Source organism: Canis lupus, chromosome 15, assembly GCF_003254725.2.
Source record: "Canis lupus dingo isolate Sandy chromosome 15, ASM325472v2, whole genome shotgun sequence".
Classification (NCBI taxonomy): domain Eukaryota; kingdom Metazoa; phylum Chordata; class Mammalia; order Carnivora; family Canidae; genus Canis; species Canis lupus.
In genome coordinates this window covers 54,758,885-54,780,885 of record NC_064257.1, presented here as the reverse complement: position 1 = coordinate 54,780,885, position 22,001 = coordinate 54,758,885, and the positions used below count along the sequence as shown (strand labels likewise).

Here is a 22,001-nt window from a genome sequence, read left to right as displayed (position 1 = left end):
TTTTTTTTTTTTGCCTTCTTGGATTAGTTCATTTTTAAGTATTCTATTCTTTTTGATGCTGTTGTAAAGGAGATTGTTTTCTTAATTCCCTTTTCAGATGGTTCATTGTTATATGTAGAAATGCAACTGGTTTTTGAAGGTTTCATCTTGCAACTTTGCTGAGTTTATTAGTTGTAACAGTTTTTGGGAGAGGTGGGGTTGGTGGAATCCTTTGAGTTTTCTACATATTAGAATACGTGATCTCTGAAAAGAGATCATTTCTTTTCCAATTTGGATTACTTCTTTTTCTTACCTAACTGGTCTAGCTAGGATTTCTTATACTATGCCAAATAAAAGTGGTAATAAAGGGGCATCCTTGTCTTATTCCTGATTTAGAAGAAAGATTTCAGTTTCATCACTGGGTATGATGTCAGCTATGGGTTTCAAATGTGGACTTTATTATGTTGAGGTAATTTTTTTAAAGGATATTTTATTTATTTATTCATGAGAGACACACACACACACACAGAGGCAGAGACATAAGCAGAGGGAGAAACAGTCTCCATGCAGGGATCCCAGCAGGGGACTCGATCCTGGGACCCTGGGATCACACTGTGAGCCGAAGGCAGAGGCTCAACCAAGGAGCCACATAGACATCCCTGTTGAGGTAATTTATTTCTCTTCTTAGTTGATTATTTTTATCATGGAAGGGTGTTCAATTTTGTCCAGTGCTTTTTCTGCATCTATTGTGATGATCATGAGATTTTTATTCTTTCTGTAATTGTGGTGTTATCACATCGATTAATTTTCATAGACTGAAAATCCTTGCATCTCAGGGATAACTCCCTTTAGTCATGGTCATCTATAATCCTTTTAATGTGCTGTTGAGTTTGGCTTACTGGTATTTTGCTGAGAATTTTTGAATCTATATTTTTAGGGATATTGTCCTCTAGTTTTCTTTCCTTTCAGTATCTTTTTCTGACTTGGTATCAGGGTAATGCTGGCCTCATAAAAGGAGTTCAGAACCGTTCCCTCTCCTTCTATTTTTTTGGAAGAATTTGAAAAATATTATAATTAATTCTTCTTTAAATGTTTGGTAGAATTCTCCAGTGAGCTTATAATTTCTTGCTCCTTTTGGTATCCTACCCTATATCTTCTGATCGGAGAGTTTCATCCATTTACATTTAAAGTTACTGATAGGTTACCCTACTATTTTGTGAATTGTTTTCTGTCCACTTTGTAACATTTTTATTCATCTTTTCCTCTCTTGCCATCTTTCTTTGTATTTAAATTATTATTATTATTATTTTTTGCAATGACACACTGATTACTTTCTTACTTCTTTGTGTAACTTCTATAGGTTGTTTCTTTATAGTTACCTTGGAAGTTATATAAAACATTTTATAACCATAAAAATGATTTTAGGCTTCTAAGAATTTCACTTCAATTGCATATAAATACTCTTTCTACTCCTCCACTCCTAATTTATATTATCGATGTCAAATTAATCTTTTTATATTATGTATCAGTTAACATATTCCATATAGTTATTTTTATACTTTTATATTTTAATCTCTATGCCAGAATTAAAAGACTTAGACAACACTATTATAGTACTATGCTATTCTTTGTTAGTCTATATTATGTACTTTTATCAATGAATGCTGTACTTTCATATGCCTTTGTGTTGATGTCTAGCATCCTTTCAACTTAAAGGATTCCCTTTAATATTTTTGTAAGGCTGTTTAGTGTTGATGATCTCTCTCAACTTTTATTTACCTGAGAAAGTCTTTATTTCTCTTTCATTTTTGAAGGACAGTTTTGTCAGATATAGTGTTCTTGGTTGGCAGTTTTCTTTCTTTTCCCAGCTTTTTGAATATATCATTTCACTCCCTTTGACCTACAAAGTTTCTGCTGATAAACCTACTAGTAGTTTTATGGATACTCATGTATGTGACAAGTCACATTTCTCTTTCTGTTTTCAGAATTCTTTGTATTTGACATTTGACAATTTATTATGTTTCTCAGTGTACACTTTTTTGGGTCCTCCTTCTCAGAATTCCTTGTGTTTCATGAACTTATTTCCTCCCCCAGATTTGGGAAGTTTGGGACCATTATTGCCTTAAATAAGCTTTCTGCCTCTCTCTCTCTCTCCTCTTTTTGTGCCTCCCATAATGTGTATATTAGTCCTTTCAAAAGCCCGTTAGGCTTTCTTCACTAATTTTCCTTATTTTTTTCTTGTTGCTTCTATTTGCATAATTTCAAATGCCTTGTCTTACATTTCCTGGTTTTTCCTTCTGTTTGGTCAAGTATGATATTGAATCCATATAATGAATTTTTCAATTCAGACACTGTATTCTTCATTTCCAAAATATATTTTTAAAGATATCTTCTTTTTGTTGAAATTCTCAGTTTGTTCATGCATCATTTTTCCTGAGCTCTTTGAGCATCTATGTGACAGTTATTTGGTATTGTCAGATAATTCACATACTTCTATTTTCTTTTAGTGTCACTTTCTGGTGATTATTTTTTTCCTTTGATTGAGCCATATTTATTTGTGTTTTTCATGTGCCTTTTAACTTTGTTTTGGGATCATGCATTTTTAAGAATAGCCACCTCTCCAGTCTTTATGGATTAATTTGTATAGAGAAACTTCTTCACCAATTATCCTGGGTAATATTCTGAAGGCTTCTCAAACCTTTTCTGTGGATGTGCAGTCTTTGGACTTGTGTGTGTAAATTTTCAATTAGAGCAATTTGTCAGTATTCTTTTTCAGAAGCTTAGAATCTCTTGCTCTTTTTGGTATCTGTATGCAGTACTGCTGGTTCTCTGGAGCTGGCATAACCACTCAGATCTTTATTGTCATTGAGGCCCTAGGCTTATAGAGTGCTGTTCCCATTAGCACTCCAACTCAGGCAAGACAAATACCAGTCCCTTGGGTACTTTACCAAAACTCTAGAACATTGGATGCATGTTCCACTCTTCTCTTCCTTCTTCCAAGGGCATGGTTACCAAACTGTATTCGCTTCGGTTTGCTGTACCACAAATCCTCTGAAGCAGCAGCAAGATGTTCAGTTCTCTTTTGTTTTCAGCAGCCCCAAGATGTCTAGAATATCCCAGGACCCATCAGTGCTCTGAGACAGAAAGGCAGAAACCAGTCCCTTGGGCAGTCACTCTCCCCGCAAAAAGCCAAAGCATTACCCTCACATCCAACTTTTTTTCTCCCCAAAGGGAAGCTGGAAGTTGAAAGCTCTTTGCCATTTTCCACACTGACCTGGAGGAGATGATCTAGGGTGAATATGTGCTAGCCCAAACCTTTGCCTTTGTTCTCAGCAGTTCTCAACTGGGTCCTCTTTTTGTCAGTGTTTCGAATCATGCAACACAGAAACCAGTTCCTCTAAAAAGTCAGAATATGGACATACAGTCCAGTCTTCCCTTTCTCTCCCCCCGGGAAAAGCCAAGAACAGGCACTTCCTCCCAATTATGGTGAATGTCATGAATTTTCTTACAGAGTTTGACATGGTTGGTTTGATACTCGGTTCACAGAAGCCCCTTAACTTTTTTTGTATTTCTTACAAAGAAAACTGGTCAGTGTTGTGTTGAGGCAGTGTCTAGGGTGGGGAAAAGGAGGGTCTGGGGCTTCCAATTTCACCATCTTGGTGACATCACTCTCTTGACCCTTTCTCTATTTCTTTAAATTAAATCTTAAATAACATTTTTTGTAGGAGTGTGACAACATTTGTTTTTTCCAATTGTCATTTTATTTCTAAACTCATTTCCCTGTGAAAATAAGCAGCCACCTAATTAGCAACTTGTTTTTGGTAATCACTCAATTTGATCTGGAGCAATATTATATGCTGGAAACATGCATTGTACATTATTTAAGTATCAAGTTTTCCTTCAAATATCAAATGTCTAATTAAACGGCTCTCAAAATTTTATTAACAATATTTATATTTAGTTCAGATTTTGATTCCAATATATTTAAATGATTGCACAATTCCACTTCTCTACAAAACTATAAGTATAATTAAATTAAATAAGTATAAATAAGTATAATTATTAAAGTATACTAAATAAATATGATTAATTAATTACTATGGAAACTAGTATGAATACCACACAAGTTCTTTTATTAAACAATGATTCTTTTACTTAACCACAAAAATAAAGTGAGTTGAACATGACATCATCATGTTCAAGTTACCTCTATAGGTTTATACTGATATTGATCTTCTCTGAAGCATTCCTGTTTAAGGAATTTGGGTATGTGTTGAGATGAGAGATTAATTTTGAAATTTCTCCACTGTTTGAACCTTTTCTGCCAGAATAACTGTCCTCATGATTGGATGGTAGTGAAAAAGGAGCATTTTCTTTTAATATGGACAGTAAAGAAAGCCTCTGTAATTTGATTAGAGTAAAATTATTCTTCTAGTGAATAATATGAACTCTTAAGATCCCCTCTGTATGACAAGGGTGGTCTCCACATGAAGTGATCACATGGAGTACACACTAAATTTGCTGAGTATTGCCATGGAAAGAGGAGATGGCAAAATAATATAATTACTCTGGAAGAAGCTACAGCTTTGCACAATAATCATAATTCAGGAAATAGACATATTCTTTTTTTTCCTTCCATAGCACTTTGATCATAGAAAACATGGTTCAATATGGTCTCATAAATTTATTTATAGTCCTACAAATTTGGGAACTACTGACTATACTTAAAGATCTTTAAATCGGACACTAATTTTTAAAGGAAACATTAACAAAGTCTCCTAACATTTTGACCTTTCTTACACTGTTAAACCAGTTAAATTTAGTTGAAATGAAAGAACACAAGCTTTCTCAGCAGCTTAGACTAAGGGTATTCTTAAAGTCTTTGTGAATGCAACGCTGTTCTCAGAGGTTTTGTGTAATGGTGAGAACAATGTAAATATCAGGAAAAAAAATAACAATAACAGTCTGACAACCAGAGAAGAAATGATTTCAAGTTGTTCTGGATCATCTAGAGAAACTTTAAACATGCAGAGCTGTCAGCTATGCAGATGGTTAAGTAGTAATCAGGTTCCCCCAAGAAATTTAGGAAGAAAAATCTCTAGTAATATGACCAACCATGCCATAAGTGACCTACAACAAATTCATATAGTGCTTATTGCTAATTTATTCACATTCAGCTTTTATTTAGCACTTAGTATTTAAGAAAACATTTAAATATTTACACATGAGTGAAAGGTCTATAAAGGTCTAGTTTGATATTAGTAGCTACATATATACATATGGCTATACCCATTTCATTTCTAAAATATTGAAAGATATGCATATGTAAATACATTAATATATAGAAAGCTAGAAGCATATATATTCATACCTAGAAAGCTAGAAGTATATATATGTATATACATATATACACACACATATAAATATATATACATATTTCAACCTACACAGAAATAGAGGATACATTGGAAACTGTGATAAGAAGTCATTACTTAGATGTAATGAAATAAGTATAAAAAGCTACCACAAATCAGCAAAATCTGTTCTATAAAAATATCAATAAAGAAATTATGCTATTTTATCACTAAATATAGGCAATAAGTGAAGCAAAATGTAACTTTAATGAAATAGTATTTAATGTATTTCCATAGGAAAGTTGTTATAATAGCTTAAACATTTTATTTGTAAACATTTTTTAATCAAAGTTTTTTTTTAAGATTTTATTTAGTTATTCATGAGAGACAGAGACAGAGAGAGAGAGAGAGAGAAGCAGGCTCCATGCAGGGAGCCCTATGTGGGATTCGATCCCGGGACTCCAGAATCATGCCCTGGGCCGAAGGCAGATGCTAAACCGCTGAGCCACCCAGGGATCCCAAATGAAAGGTTTTATATGTAAATATAAGTAGATGTATTTAGGCCACAGAAGAATTGAAAAAAGTTTGTAGCCTTTTCTTTTTTCTTTTTATTTTTTTTTTAAGTTTGTAGCCTTTTAAAAGATAATTTAGGGGTCCCTGGGTGGCTCAGTTAGTTAAGCAACTGACTCTTGATTTTGGCTCAGGTTATGATCTCAGAATTATAAGATCAAGCCCCCACATCAGGCTTGCACTGGGTGTGGAGCCCGCTGAAGATTCTCTTTCTTCCTGTCCCTCTGCCCCTCTTCCCAGCTTTCTCTTCCCTCTCTAAATAAATAAATAAATAAATAAATAAATAAATAAATGTAATAAAATAAAAATATAATTTAAATTACTGTAATTCTCTAGTAATTGTGATTATTTATAGTAAATCATAAACATATGATCATGTCATACGGTAATAAATAGTAACATTTTAATATGCGAATATTTATATATATATGAAAGGAAAATTTCAAACTAGTTTTCACTCAGATAAGAAACATCTGCATTAACACTATCATTTATACTATTTGTAAGCTCTACAAAACTCTATGATACTGTTTTGGTTTTTTTTAAGATTTTATTTATTCATGAGAGACATAGAGAGAAGCAGAGACACAGGCAGAGGGAGAAGCAGGCTCCATGCAGGGAATACGATGTGGGACTTGATCCTGGAACTCCAGGATCAAGCCCCAGGTGGAAGGCAGACCCTCAACTGCTGAGCCACCCAGGCGTCCTGCTGTGATATTGGTTAACAACAGTATAGTTTAATGGATTATCAGACTAACTTTACCATCTGAGAATGGAATAGTTAATTTCTCTATATGAGAAGAATGCTTTTATTTTGACAATATTCTAGAATCTTTTTCTTCCAAAGTCAGCATAATTAAAGTAGATCACTTATTCAGATGGTATACCCTGGCCCTCATCCTTCCAGAGAAAACCAGAGCAAATAAACAGATTGCAGTCTGGGGAATTTAGGATAGGCATGAAGAAGTACTTCTTATCTGCAAGTAATAATTGTGTTTCATGGATTGACTAGTGAATGACAGGTCTATTTATAAAGCCATTTCCTAGCCCCCAAAGCTATGTTTCAATAGGAACCTAATGCATATAGTTCCTATAAAATCATTTTCAGACTCATCTAATTCAAGACCTGTCCTCTTTTATTGAGAGAAGAAATTATCAAAATGTGAAACTCTAAAAATAGTGGTTTATAATTGAAAGCCTAATTCTTTCTTAATTATAGGTATGCTACAGTGGCACTATAATTAGAGATGATCAGTGCTCCAAAATGAGTCAGACTTTATCATTCACTCTGTAAAAGAATGTACATGAGTTTCATAAAGCAGAAAACCCTGGAAAATGAAGATGCAGGGTCTTTTCCCCTATACCTCCTGGTGGTTACAAGATTGTCTCCATTTACTGTCACTCTCTCGCAGAAAAAAGTATTTCATTCATATTTGTTTTACTGGTTATCACTAATTTTAAATTAGAAAATTTAGAGCTGAAATTGGAATTCTGAACCGGATGCACACTTATGGACTTTACTAAAGTGATATTATAATAACACAGTTCATTAAGTTATTTACCTGAAATCTGAAAATTCCTTAGACTTAAACTGGGTAACTCATATCATCTTAGGACAAAACAGATAGGTCCCTATAAAGGGGATAAAATATTCATCTTATAATTTTAAATAATATGCTTTCATCCCAACAAAGATACACCTTTAGGAAACATTTGTTATATTCAGACAAAAGACAACAAACAATTTTTCATTCCTTAGCTAGTCCTATATCTTTAAAATTTAGACCATGACCTGGCTTCTCAAATCAATTTCTCCAATGACTAAATCTAAGGCTCTTGCTGTGATAAAAACAAAAAACTGGCTTGACAACCTTTGGAACAGTAGAAAATTTTTACTAATATAAATAAATAAGATCCCTAGTTGTAAACATTGTAATAAGGAAAGCGTTTTCAACAAAGCCAGATTAAGCCATATTCGGAAACATAAGATAACTGTTAGAACTTTAAATACTAGCAAATGGTAAAAATGGTAAATATTTCTCTTCCACATGTAATTGGTTCTCTTAGATCTCAAAGTAAGCACAACAGATGGCCAGGGAACAAAGCATACAAGTCTTCAGTCAAACTTCAGCCCACTCCATCTAGATCCCCTTTCCTGACAGACCAGGCACCATGATAATCAATCTGCCAGCTTTCACTCTGTCCTGAATCCACCCTACAGGAGCCCCAGGCATGCCTAGTACTAAAGGACAGTTGAGAGAAAGGATGGCCCAAGATGTGTGGTGCATATTAATTTTAGGAATAGAAACAGGGAGAATTTTCTGTGTAACACTTTCCACCAGAAGCTTAAAAATTCAACCAGACTACAGCTAACAGACAAATTATCATATACCCTCGGATTTAAGGGAAAGAATTCTAATGAAAATCAATTATATTTTGCTTTTATAATGTCTATGAGTCCGCTTCACCTTACTCAATACATTTTACATAACACTCTAAAGAGAAATTCTTTTTTTGGAAAGAGCATCTCTTTATTCGATCTTCCTATACTATTGCTATCAACTTTCTGTGAAAAGGTATGAGGCGTGATGAATACAACTGGAAAGCCACAGCATCCTAGAAAATATTTTGGGGAGTCAAAAACTAAAATAAGATTCTCCTCACTATTAGCATCATGGCACCCAATTCTCAAACATTAACATGGTTAGCAAAATTATTCAAAATTACTCATGATTTATCAGTACCCTTTTATTTAATCCAACTTCCAGAAACAAACCTTTTGTATCTGTAATTTCTCAAATTACAATAAATGTAAATAATTACATTTATTGTCATAAATGTCAATGGGAGAATTAACATGACAAGCTCCTTTCCACTTTGGTGATGTGTGCTGTTACATGATGTGATGATGTTAGTACTGGCAATCAATATTAATAGAATAAACAGTGTGGCCCATCAGTACTTTGAAATCCATGCTCTTCTTCTACACACATAAGCTGGCTGCAATGCTATATGCATTTAGAACTAACCAAAGTTGATTCATCAACAGTTCCTTTGGAAGGGATGTCAAGAGGAATTGTGAAGCCCTGCCTGACTTTCTACCATTATAATTATCTAATACCACACAAGCAAACATAGATGTAACCAAAACTGAGCCTGGGCACAGCAGCAAAATAAATCCAAACACGTCTCTCTGCAAGTTTAAAAAAAAAAAAGGGACATTAAAAGAACCCTAGAGAGTATAAGACCTCAGCACACTTATTAGCTGCTGAATTTGGTCAAGTCCACAAAATTATCTGAGCTTTGGCTTAATAATGCATATGCAAACAAAAACCACTGACATGATTATCAGGGAGAAGTATTGTCAGATTCAAAAAGATAACAGGATAAAGAAGATGGGATATCTAACACGGAATATTACTCAGCCATAAGGACTGCATGGGAATAATGCTAAGTAGAATAAGTCAGACAAAGACAGATATCATACCATTTCAATTATATGTGGAATTTAAGAAACAAAACAAACAAGCAAACAAAGAAAAAAAACCCAGACTCTTAAATACAGAGAACAAACTGGTGATTGTGGGGTTGGGGGCAATGGGTAAAGTAGATAAAGAGGACTGAGAAAGCACTTGTCGTTATGAGCACTGAGTAATGTAGAGAATTGCTGAATCATTTTATTGTACACCTGAAGCTACTATATATAACACTGTATGTTAATTATACTTTAACAAAAAATAAGCAAAGAGAAGGATGCCTGGGTGGCTGAGGGGTTGAGCATCTGCCTTCAGCTCAGGGTGTGATCCCCGAGCTCCAGGATCAAGTCCCACAATATGCTCCCTGCAGAGAGCCTGCTTCTCCCTCTTCCTATTTCTCTGCCCACCACCCCCCCCCCGTGTCTCTCATGAATAAATAAATAAAATCTTTAAAAAGAAAGAAAGAAAGAAAGAAAGAAAGAAAGAAAGAAAGAAAGAAGAAAGCAAGCATAAGTAACTGCTTTGGGAAGCTATGCTAATAGAAGTTATCAGTTTGCCTAATTACTCAATATCACTTCCCTATTACTTTAGGAAGGGTAAGCTCCACAATCTTACATTGTCAAATGGCACACCACAAATTGTGTTGGCATAGTGTATATACATAGTCACAAATATACTGCATATTGGAACATGGTCTCCATGGAATTAGTGCACTGAAACACAAGAATTACAGCATTCTTTTCCCAGAGTCACCTAGCCTTCTCCTCGTGTCTACTAGGGAACGTGAGTGTACCGACCATGAAATCTTAGCATCTTGATTATTACATATATGTTTCTATGACTGACTGAGTTATGGTATACTGCAAAGCTCTGGAAATGTCAATGTACAGTTGATAAGAGTACTTAGTACTGCTGTTGTGCAAACAAGCTAATGACAGTAACTCTCAACATATATACACTAATCTGTAGGACAGTGTCTAGAAACAAATAAGATTATTTTAACTAACATTAAGTAGCACTAATAAGTAAACCGTGATATATAGCAGGTGCCTTTCTTCATTCACCTATTTCATTTACTGCAAAGGAAGAATATGAATAAAATATACAAATACAATAAATCCAAGTCCTACTAGTATACAAATAATAAAAACTGTTTCAAAATACACTTCTAATAGAGAATCATGCACTATTCTAATTTAATAGGTCCATTGTATGATCAAGTTAGAACATTTGCTCCTTTAAGAGTATTTATATGCATATTACATGTATGTTCATAAATTAAAACAAGTTTTCATTAGTAGCAAATCTGTATTATAACATTCATACAGAAAACTGCATTAAAATCAAAGTAGCTGCCTATTGATTGATCACACTTCTGTGCTTAAATTGCTGTGCTTAAAGAAAGGATCAAGGTCCTGCCCTCCCTATACATACTCAGATTATTATGTTATCAGCTATGGTCTGCTCCCTCACACTTGTTCTCCTACCATATTTCAGCTCAGCTGAAGTATCTGGAAATTGCCACCAGAGGCAACATGGATGAAACAGTCCTCAAAGTATACTCTACTACTTCAACTCGAAGTTGAAGTCCTAATCCTAATTCTCACTAGATCCTAGATCTCACTCAAGCAAATTCAGATGCATTCAAAGATTTTGTTGTATTATCAGGGATCACTGTATGTTTTATATATATATTGGCTTGAGATCTAAGTTTATCAGCTGTATTTAAAAATTTTAATAGAATGAGTTCTTATATAGAGAAAATAGTATAGTGAAAGAAAATTATACGGACATCAGGTTTTTGGGCTTGTCCTATAAATAAATACTGTAAGGCCACAATTTTTTTTTGAAAAGTAAAATATGCTTAATAGACACATTATAGGGGATCCCTGGGTGGCGCAGCGGTTTAGCGCCTGCCTTTGGCCCAGGGCGCGATCCTGGAGACCAGGGATCGAATCCCACATCGGGCTCCCGGTGCATGGAGCCTGCTTCTCCCTCTGCCTGTGTCTCTGCCTCTCTCTCTCTGTGTGTGTGACTATCATAAATAAATTTTAAAAATTAAAAAAAAATAGACACATTATAATTCCGCCATTTTAAAAGTTAGGAAGTTGAAGAACTTTGTTAGCCTTTCCTTGGAGAGTTTTTAAAAAATTCAGAATTTTCACACATTTATTTAATCTGTCTCCTGACACAGAATTAACATAACGGATTTTAAAGTGAGTCTTCAACTGTAAACTATGTAAAATATATGACAGTCATGCTTATTTAAAATTTAAAGAAAACACACTTTTGAAACAAAATTGAAGCAAAGTATAGTTAAATTTAATTATTTTTGAAACAATCTTTATGAAGCTATAATTCTATTGTAATGTTGTGTTTTCCTCCTAAGGAGTTAGGCAAGAGAAAATAGAGATGGAGCTGAGGATAGGGATGGAGAAAGGAGGGGTATAGAGACAAGGTCAAGAACAGAAATAGAGTTAGAGACAGATGGGGGTCACTACATGGTACCTTTGTGTACAGTACAGGAGGGAGTGAGGGAGGACAAAATTTAAAATGGTTACATTTTAAGATCAAAATCAAAAGTTAACAAAGCAGAATCTCTTACCCTGAAAAACTCTTTAGTGGATCCAGAGTCTAATGTTCCATAAGCAATTTCTGTTTGCTTAGAAAGATCCTCAGCACTTTCGATGGGAGACACCATCCTCTCTACAGTCAGGAAGGCAGCTAAGTTAGCCGTGTAGGAGGAGATTATGATCAGGGTAAAGAACCACCACACACCTCCAACAATGCGCCCAGAGAGGGATCTAATAACAAGTATGAAATGGATTTGTAAAGTGAAATGAATGACCTAATAAAAAAACCAAGTTAGCAGTATTATGCAAATATTGACTTATATGGGCATATTTAACTTTATACTTTTCAATATATCTGCTAGTTAATAGAACTAGAAATTATTAAGCATTTTGGGTAAGGAGTACAGATTAGCTAAATTTAATAAGCTACCTAGAGGCCAAAACTTTGGATTCCTCAGATTCCTTCATAGTTATAATACCCAAATCGTCTATAGTATGAAATTTCATAATGAAGCAATTTCAAGAAATGTGCAAATAATCCTGCCAATGCCCATCCTACTATTCATTCTTGACATAAGTAAATATGAACAAGAGGATTTAAGATCACTCATAAAACTCACAATAATGCTGACAAACAAAATCAAGTATTAAAAATAAAAGAACATGCACCATAGATGTAGCTCTAAACAGAAGAAACCCTCCCTTTAATTTAGCCAATAAAGTTCCAAAACCCTCAAAAATGTCCCAAATTTCATTGAGTTTTTGTGTGTGCAAAAACATAGGTTTTAGATACAGTGCAGGATAGAAAAATGGGAAAAAAATGACACAATAAACAAAGGGGTGACACAAAACATATTTGTTAATGAACAAAAATCTGAGGCTTCATGGCATGGACTGCTACCACCCTGTTCCTCTGTGCCTCCTGCTTAAGAAACAAAGAAAACTCAAGGAAAACAAAATTAGACATTTAAAAGTCTGCCAAGATACAAATTCCTAATTTGCAACATAATAAAATAGCAATATTTCTTTGACCATAAATTCATATGTAAAATACTTTTTAAAAGCTTAATAGATTCCAAATAATGTACTTTGAAACTTAGGTAGATCTGTAGATATGGAAATAGATACATAGTCTATTATTTTGAAAGATTTGGTGGGATTCTACATATTAAGGAATTTAAGTAATATTAACAATCTAATAACATTTTGGGTTAATAACTTTTATGCCTAACAATTAAACTTGCTACAGTGAAGAGGTAACATTTCTAAAAATTTAAATTACAAATGTTTGGTAATTTATGGCCTAAAACAGACCTCTTGACATTTTACAGTAAGAAATAACACTTTTTGATGAAATAGATACTGTATCAAATGATTGGGTAATATTTGTAGAACAAACTCTTCTAGAGGCTAAGAAAAAGTGGGAAGCTAATTTAAAAGTAAAGATTTTTTTGATAAGTACATCTATTGCTAAAAGTGAAAGAGAGACAGCAAGCAATGAAAAAGAATATAATTAAGAGTCTTATTCATAGTCTCTGAGAGATGCAAAGAATTAAATAAATATGACTGGATGGAAAAAATGAACTACTCTCTTATATCCCAAAAAGGATATTAAATACATTTTAAATTGAAGAAACCTCTTGTGTAGACACAGCCACTCTCAAAATGTTCACTATTTATTCCATAACAATGGAAGGTATAATTATAGGACATGTATCCCATATTTAAGAGGGCAGCTGAAATCCCATAAAACAAAACCGACTTCTTGGTAATTGCTTTGACATTATACACTGCATGGTAATTGGCAGTGTATTTCAGAATCATTTTTATAATAATTCTATCCCACTTGTAAATTAAACACAAGTTAAAGACATAAGCTGTTTTCTATTCCATGGCTTATGTCAGATTTAATGAGCTTAAATATGCCAATTTATTTAAAGTTTCACAAGAAACTCAAAAAATTAGCTGTACTTATACATCATTCAAAACAGAAAATTCTTGAGCAATTTATTATTCATTCATAAGTGTTTTCAAAGGATCAATTAATGTTTCATAAAGAGTTCCTGAGAAATTTTATGCAGGGGGAAAATTCAATTTATGTCTCACAGTGAGAGACAAAAATGGTTTCTCTAATTAAAAACAAACCTTCACCTCCCTGAACCTGCACTCATGGAGCAAATAAACACACATGCTATCATTTCTTTATTTTTATTCTACCGTTTCTTTTAAATCTCTATTAAATAATTGTTTTAATAATGACATTTTTATGCATTGGAATCCTTTTGAGATATTAGGGGAAAAAACAGAGGCAAGCAGGAAAACAAAAGTCAACTTTATAGCATTTTTGCTCTCACAGTTTCTGTGGTTCTAGGCTTCAGACAACTATAGTTAAAACACTTGAAACTTAATTTCAGAAAAATGACTGATTCAGTTCAATAAATCGTTCCAGATTAAAATTTAAATGTTCCATTAATATTAATAATATAGTTCCATACCATATTCTACTTGAAAAGAGGTGATAAATATCTTTCAAAATATTTAAAGAGCATCTCAAAGTGATCTGTGTATTTCATGAATCATCATTATCATCATCATCATCACCATTATTAGATACTAGGTTTCTCTATTCTTCTTTTCTAACCTGGAGTAACCAGTATTGCATTGTAAAAAAAGATAGTTTGGTTTGTTTAAAGAAAATTATGAAATCTGCCAATATTATGCAGTGTGTTCAATATTTAAACACACAATACAGAATGAAAGATATGTACACTGAAAATTTTTTAGCAAAGCGAACTTTGCTCATATATATTCTGTGGCATAAAATAAATCAGTTTATAACAAGGAAAAATATACTACCTGAAATCTATTTATCTTACCAGGAAATAAAAATTATAAAAATTATTATATGCAAAATTGTAGTAAGTCATGACTCATGAATGAAATCAAATGCACAGAAAAAAAAGGCCATATTTTACTAAACGGGCTTGTTGAAAGTTATGTCATGGTGGACCTTGGGGTAACACAGATTGTTAGATGTGCCCTCTGCTTCAGGCCCTATTAATATGTTTTCTGTTCCTTGACAAGCACTGGACACCAAAACGACTAACTCAGAGCCACGATGCAGGAGGAGTAAGGCAAACAAACCTAAGGATCCATCTACAGGAACCCAGATCAATAGATCTTACTTTATAATGATTCTCATATACTTCTCCTCACTTACTCAAAAGGCAGAGCATAGTTAATGTTACCCTAGGATAATTGCCTTATATCTCAGGATTAAAGTAACGTTACACCTCAGTAGCCATTGTATCCAGGATGAATAATTTTATTATTATTTATGGACCCAAATATTCTCTGAGATCCCCATTTAGTTAGTATTTTCTCCCTCATTATTAGAAACTTCTCTTTATGTTAACTTAAATCAGATAAACTAAATACAGAGATAAACCTATGAATGTCATATATTTTGTCAGAGCTCATCATAATTATATATATAATATTGTTATATATAACATTACTATGTATTTCTGTAATGCTCTGTACTCTATATTAAAATTATTATACATATATGCCATGCAAATACCATTGGCATATTTCTGATTCAGTGCAGTTCCATAAAGAAGTCACAGGGAGTTAAGATTGTTTAGGTCCAAATAATTCATAACAATGTGTCCTATCAACAGAAAAGTAAGCCATTAATCATTTCTGCATACACGATACATTTAATTTATCTCACTGGGTGGAGTATACAACACTATAAAAGACAAATTTTTGAGTTTCTCGTATAGTTTTTTGATATTAATCAGTTATCTCCAAAGTGCTCAAAAACTAACAATATAATGAAATAGGATTAGAAAAGCCTTCCCCTTTACTAGTTATTAAGATATCCCATAGAATCAAAGGAAAGTAATCAAACTTAGATCAAATGTAGACCATAATTTAGGCTTTAAATTTGAAAAGATAAAAAAAATAATAAATTTGAAAAGATCACACTAGAAAAAGCATGATTTATTCTTCTGAAGAGCCAGATACGGCTATCCTTCTTATTCATGTATGTAACATGAACAAAGGCAAAATATATTTTGTGAGATATTCATTATATTTAGGCATCCTAGTGCAGAAACTAACATATCATTATGAGACTAGAGGTGCAGAAATTTATTCCATTATGTGTGTGTATTGCTATTCAATTTGGCACAAGCTGCAATGAATCAGTCATCATTATTACTCAACTATGTATTTCTAAATACTTGGAAGACACATTATCATATGTTCCCTTTAATTCAGCAACCTAATCTTTAAAAAAAAGCAAATTTTACAATATCTTTCTGATATCATTCACATGAGCTAATAATGGGAAAATAAAAGAGATGGGATGTGTGCCAATGAAGTTCTGTAAACAAGTTGTTGCTTTTGTAGTTAATAAGTAATGTTGCCCATTTTCCCATATACAGGTCTGTGTATCAACACACAGATGACTGTAAAATGAGAATATGCAGCAAAAACACGGTACCCCTCCAAGAAGGCATGGAATGATAGGAACCTTATGCATTTTATAGCCTCTCCATGGTGTGTATAATTTCACCAGAAAATACATGATCAACATTCTTAGAACATTGCTCAAGTATTTCACAGACTTATGCCAACGGTAAGGGTCTGTCCTTGAGTCTTAAACTGCTTGGACAGGTAGTCAGCAGCTGTTTAGTTCTTTATAGTGAATTCATAAACACCATGAATATCTGCTTGAGACCTAAAATGCACAAAGTTGAAGCAGGTGAGTAACCAACCTTGGCGAAATATCGCATCCTTGCTGCATAAAGGCACCCAAGGAAAACCAGAGACTATTAAAAATCCCAAATTCATTAGTTGATTCACTACTTTGTGTTTCTCTTCCATCTTCAAACTCCTCAGTGTGCCACTCGTAGGGGCTAAATCTGCTGACCAGGAATAAAACTACACTGACCCCAATGTAGGCAAAAACAATGCACATCCAGATCTCATAGGCTAAAGGATCAAGAAATGAAAACACTCCTGGTTTGGACTTCTGAGGCTTCTTGATCATGATAGATATCCCGAGGCTCATAAAGGGCTTTGAGAAGTCAATCACCTCTTCTCTCACAAGGGTAATAGTTAATGGAGCAATTGCAATGTCTGCTTTCTGTAAGGGAAACAAATGAAAGTAATAGTACCCAGAGTCATGGTCAGAAAGGAATCATGGTTACACTACATGGTTACAAAAGGGAAGGAAAGGAAATTAGGAGAAAGTCAATAATTATTTCCCTGCTGGAGTCCCAGTAAAGAATAAGCAAAAAAGCAATTTGTTCCCCAAATATTCTTCCTTTTTATAAATACACAGTCCACCCATTTGACTTGATGATGATAATTACATCTCTACACTGCATCTATGCCCTTGTAGCCTTTGAACAATGCATATGGTTCATATGCTTCAAGACAGATAGAATGCCTGTCTCATTTAGTATGTCTGTTTGCTTCTGACTTTATCCTTAATTTTCAGATGTTCACAAGGAAATATGATAGTACTCTTCGGGATTGTGGGAAACCAACAATCTCAGATATAGGTACTTTATGGGGAAGGGAGGCATTCTGTCAACAAGAGCTCAAACTGCATGACTTTATCTGGGAGAAGAGCTATACTTACCCCATATACAAGTTCTCCAACCATCCCATTCCAAATTTTCGTGTCAGCATCCCTGGCCCCATACTTGCCATCCCCAACAATTGTCAACTTGTACTTGAACCCACAATGTTTGGCGATTTCTGCAGCCAAGTCAACACAGTAGCCCTCATAACGCTCATTGCCTTCAAGCATTTCATGGTTTTTCTTCATCATAACATATGGAGATTCCTATATGGAAAGACAGTGCTTTCATTGATTAAAAAAAGAAATAGCTGTGGTAACTACTCTCACTGAATCAAGTCTTCTGATTGAATTATTATCTCTTAGCCAGAGAAATCATAGAACAAGAATGATGGAAAATATCAGTAGAAAAAAATTAAGCATAATGCTTTTGAAAAAAAAAAGGTTCTCAAATGTCTAGCATTGTATTTTATTAATATGGTGTGTACCTAGCCATGCCAAAGTAAGCAAGAAACTCAAAAGCATAAACTGTTGGCATGTCCCTTTGTCATGTTTGTTGACTCCTAGAGCTTAGGATGGATTAACGCTGCTTAACATCTGTTTTATTGAACTCTGGATCCACTACACTCTTAATCTAGGTTAGGACTATGCTGACCTCAAGAACCAGCATTCACCCAAAACCCTGTGGATTGCTGCTTCAAGGATAAGGTTCATGTGGAAATCAGGTTCATAGGCAGTAATGGACAGACTACAAGAATCATTGCCATGGTGATGTATTGATGCTACCCTCTCAGATTTCATGTCTCACTTCATCTATGAGATACAATATCCTAGAATAATAATACAAGGTTGGAGAGTAGCTTCCCCCTGTAAATATAAGAAAAAAGAAGTATGAAAATGCTTCAGCATAGCCCAATATTCTCTATCGGAAAGTGGTATCAAGCATACTTGAGAGTTCAGTGAGATAGTCCCTCTCAATGGCATGATTGAGGCAAAAGCCCTCACATGTCTAGATTACGCCTATTAAGATATTTCCAAATGCCAACCAATGTTTTTATCCAAATCCCTATTAACTATCTCTAATTTTCTTCTCACTACATAGTAAAATAAAATATAATTATTTTGTCACAAAATCATGCACTATTAGTGAACCCCATTTCCTCCATCTCACTGTACCAACAACTTGCCACAATGATCTACACCTACCTTCCATCTCTCCAGAGCCTACATGGTCAAGATTCAGTTCAATTTTGTCTCATGCATTCAGAGCTGGCTATGTGCCAACAACTGTGTTGAGATTTGGGGTTAAAAAGAAGGAAAATGATCCTTATCTTTAAGGAGTTCATCTTACAAAGAAAGAGATGTTGCCAACATTATTAATACATGTAAAGATACCAGAACTGCATGGGAAGTGAAAGGTAAAGCAAGTGAGGAAATACAAGGAACGCTCTTCCAGACTTTTCCCCAGTTGTTCACACTTGCGGACGCACCAGTGCATGAATTATCTGTCAAGCTAAATTTCAGTATTGAAGAGGATAGGAAATATTTTGGATGCTTTAGCTAATGCCTGTGTAGTCCTTTTGATGGAGTAAATATGCTATACATGATTAAACAGTGCAAAAGCAGCACTACATTAGTTATGATCCTAAAATACAAAAAGCAATGCCAGATGGCAGATATTTTTTGTAAGAAAAACTGCAGTAAAGCATAGGCATCCATAGCTTATTACCAAAATTGTAGTGACAACAACAGTCTTATTCTCAAGCCCGGAAGTATCGTTTCCAGAAGGGAGCTCAGTAAGGGTAACAACCATTTTGTCCACTTCACTCCAGTATCCGATCTGAAAAAGGTTACAGAAGATAGGCACATGGAAAAATGATCTTTCTACTAGCCAAGCACTGAATAACTTCAAACTCATGTATGAGTCAAAAATTATATCTACATTAACTAAGTTTCTTCTTAACAAAGATGTATCTTCTATTTTTGTGACTCTACCAGAAAGAGGGATTATAAAAACTATGAAACAGTAGCAATTCTTAAAAAACGGCTTGTCTCTTCATGTTCACTTCTCATATTTTCCCAGGGAAATTTGTTTGGTAGTGAGCATACAGAAATAGAAATGAAATCCAAGCAATGGAATTTTATCCATAACAGGTAAAAGAAACGTGTCGAATTAAAATATTAATGCCTATGTGCACCAGCTATGTTTTGTCTTCTGAACCATAAACTGTCAGTGATGGTTCCTTTTCTTATCATTAAACTTCTTATACCTCAATCAAAAAACAAAACAGAACAAAAAACAGTTCTATACACAGTTGTTTAAAGATTACATTTCTGTATTACTTACCAGAAATGAATGGGTTAGATTTAGAAAAAATAATTAAAAATACATCTGTTTCTTGAAGTAGTTAAGCTCGACCTATGTGAACATACATTTCCAGGACTCTCTGGAAGAAGAGGTGATGGGTTAGCTAACTCACCTCCTCGCACAGAGAAAACTGCCTTTAGATCACTAATGATTTACCTTCCGGGGCCCATTAGTTTTGAGTTCCATGATGTTAATTGTATAGTTTATCCTTTTCCCGTTCTGGTCAAATTTTATATTTCCTGAGAGACCTTCAACCTGAACCTGACAAGGAAATTGGGAAAGTAGCACAGTTATCAATTTACTCGAACTAAAGACACAAACTGTACAGATTACTCTCACTGAGCTCAAGTTAAGAAAACTACATGTATAAGATTTCTTTTCATGCTCCAACCTACCTCTGTGCAATTAGGAAATAATATTCACTTTACATTAAACATAGCTAGGAGATGAACTTAGAGGGGAAAAAAATAGTGTCCACTGTGAAGTAAATTCACAAACATTTGGAGTGACTAACCTGTTTGAGGGCCCTTTCTATTTCTACGCCTTGTCCCCAGGGGACTGCTGGGTTTGCGAGGCAATCTCCTGCATTCCCCCTCCGGGAGATCTCAATTCTCTGCTTCCGTAGGTTGCGGAAAGCTTCAGTCATCACTTGAACAGCGTCATAGGTCAGAGCAGAAGTATACTGAAAAGCATCACACACATTTCATAAGAATAGGAAAAAATCCAGAGACTGACCGCACACTGGCCATCTGGCCTGCAGCTGGCCACCATACAACACCATATCACATGAAGTCCAAGAATTCAGACACAATTCCTGCATCTAGAAGTCGAAGAATCTGGGGGAGGAGGGGTGCAGAATATTGGACTGTGGAGCATCCTCTTGACAATAAGTATGTCCTATTACGTTTGTATCTTAGCTATTTTGGGTGAGACCTTTCTAATAACTGTATATTTTCTTTTCGAACCAATTTCTCGGTAGAGCATCACTATGGCCTGATCTGGGGATCTAAGAAATTATCAAATTTACAAATAAACATTCCTCTACTAACGAGGTATTCATTTGGCAATAGGGAAAGAATATGGATTAGTTGAAGTCTCTAATTTTACTTCAGTGATGCTCACATAGATCTGCAATAGTCTTTGAAATGTTTGTTTTTAAAGATTCCCTAGGTGGTTATGGTAATCAAGAAGAAGAACATCAAATTTCATAATTTCTTTTTTTAAAGATTTTATTTATTCATGAGAGACACAGGGAGAGGCAGAGATACAGGAAGAAGGGGAAGCAGGCTCCATGTGGGGACCCTGACGTGGGACTTGATCCTGGGACTTCCAGGATCATGCCTTGAGCCAAAGGCTCAACCACTGAGCCACCCAGGTGTCCAAATTTCATAATTTCTATACTACCTTCATACTTGAACAGTATGTGATAAAATAACATTGGTACCAAATCTATGGTATTCAAATCCCAGTGGGACAGCAGTAGGATTATTACAGGAGCTGGGGGCCAAACAGAATAAAAGATTGTCTAAGAGTATGAAGCATTGTCATAATAATGCCTGAATAGGCATTATTACATGCATGTATGTATACCACCATGTACCAAATGTATCATGCTGCTACTGTTAATGATAAATCACATTTTTACAAAAAAAGTTTTACATAAAAACTCTAACGAATACTGAGGAAATTTCTGTTCTTGAGCATTTTTCAATCTCTGGGCAACAAAAGTTCAGTGACACTGCACAAAAAAATGCAATATCATACTGATTTTATGACACCCTAAAATTCTTAACCAAAAATCCAAAATGGGTGCTTAGTTTTTCCAAATCATCCTCTCCTTTCTTTAGTAACTTAGTTCTTCCACTCTCAAAAATGACTATTTTATACCTTCTCTTTTCTTCTGTCCTCAAATACCTACAGCTCTGCACATTCCTCTTTCTCTGAGTTCCTGCTGAATATCTTGCCTACGTGTTACCAAAAAAATAGAAGCCTCCAGACAGACATCCTTTATCTTTCAACCATGAAGCTGCCAAGATCACATTATCTCTGTTTCCTTCCTGAGTTGATGACACATGAGGTGGC

The 22,001-nt window shown here is 34.5% G+C and overlaps 1 protein-coding gene across 3 annotated transcripts in view; it reads right to left on the bottom strand.

Annotated features, from left to right (window-relative positions):
• GRIA2 (glutamate ionotropic receptor AMPA type subunit 2) overlaps positions 1 to 22,001 on the bottom strand; it is a 151,711-nt gene that overhangs the window by 21,253 nt on the left and 108,457 nt on the right. For all 3 annotated transcript variants that reach the window (XM_025438936.3, XM_035699421.2, XM_025438935.3), the window contains 6 exons: positions 20,434 to 20,601; positions 20,076 to 20,180; positions 19,281 to 19,391; positions 17,612 to 17,818; positions 16,740 to 17,110; positions 11,985 to 12,183 (listed from right to left, as the gene is read on the bottom strand). In XM_025438936.3, the coding sequence (XP_025294721.1) occupies positions 11,985 to 12,183; positions 16,740 to 17,110; positions 17,612 to 17,818; positions 19,281 to 19,391; positions 20,076 to 20,180; positions 20,434 to 20,601 (1,161 nt within the window). The remainder of the gene's footprint in view (positions 1 to 11,984; positions 12,184 to 16,739; positions 17,111 to 17,611; positions 17,819 to 19,280; positions 19,392 to 20,075; positions 20,181 to 20,433; positions 20,602 to 22,001) is intronic.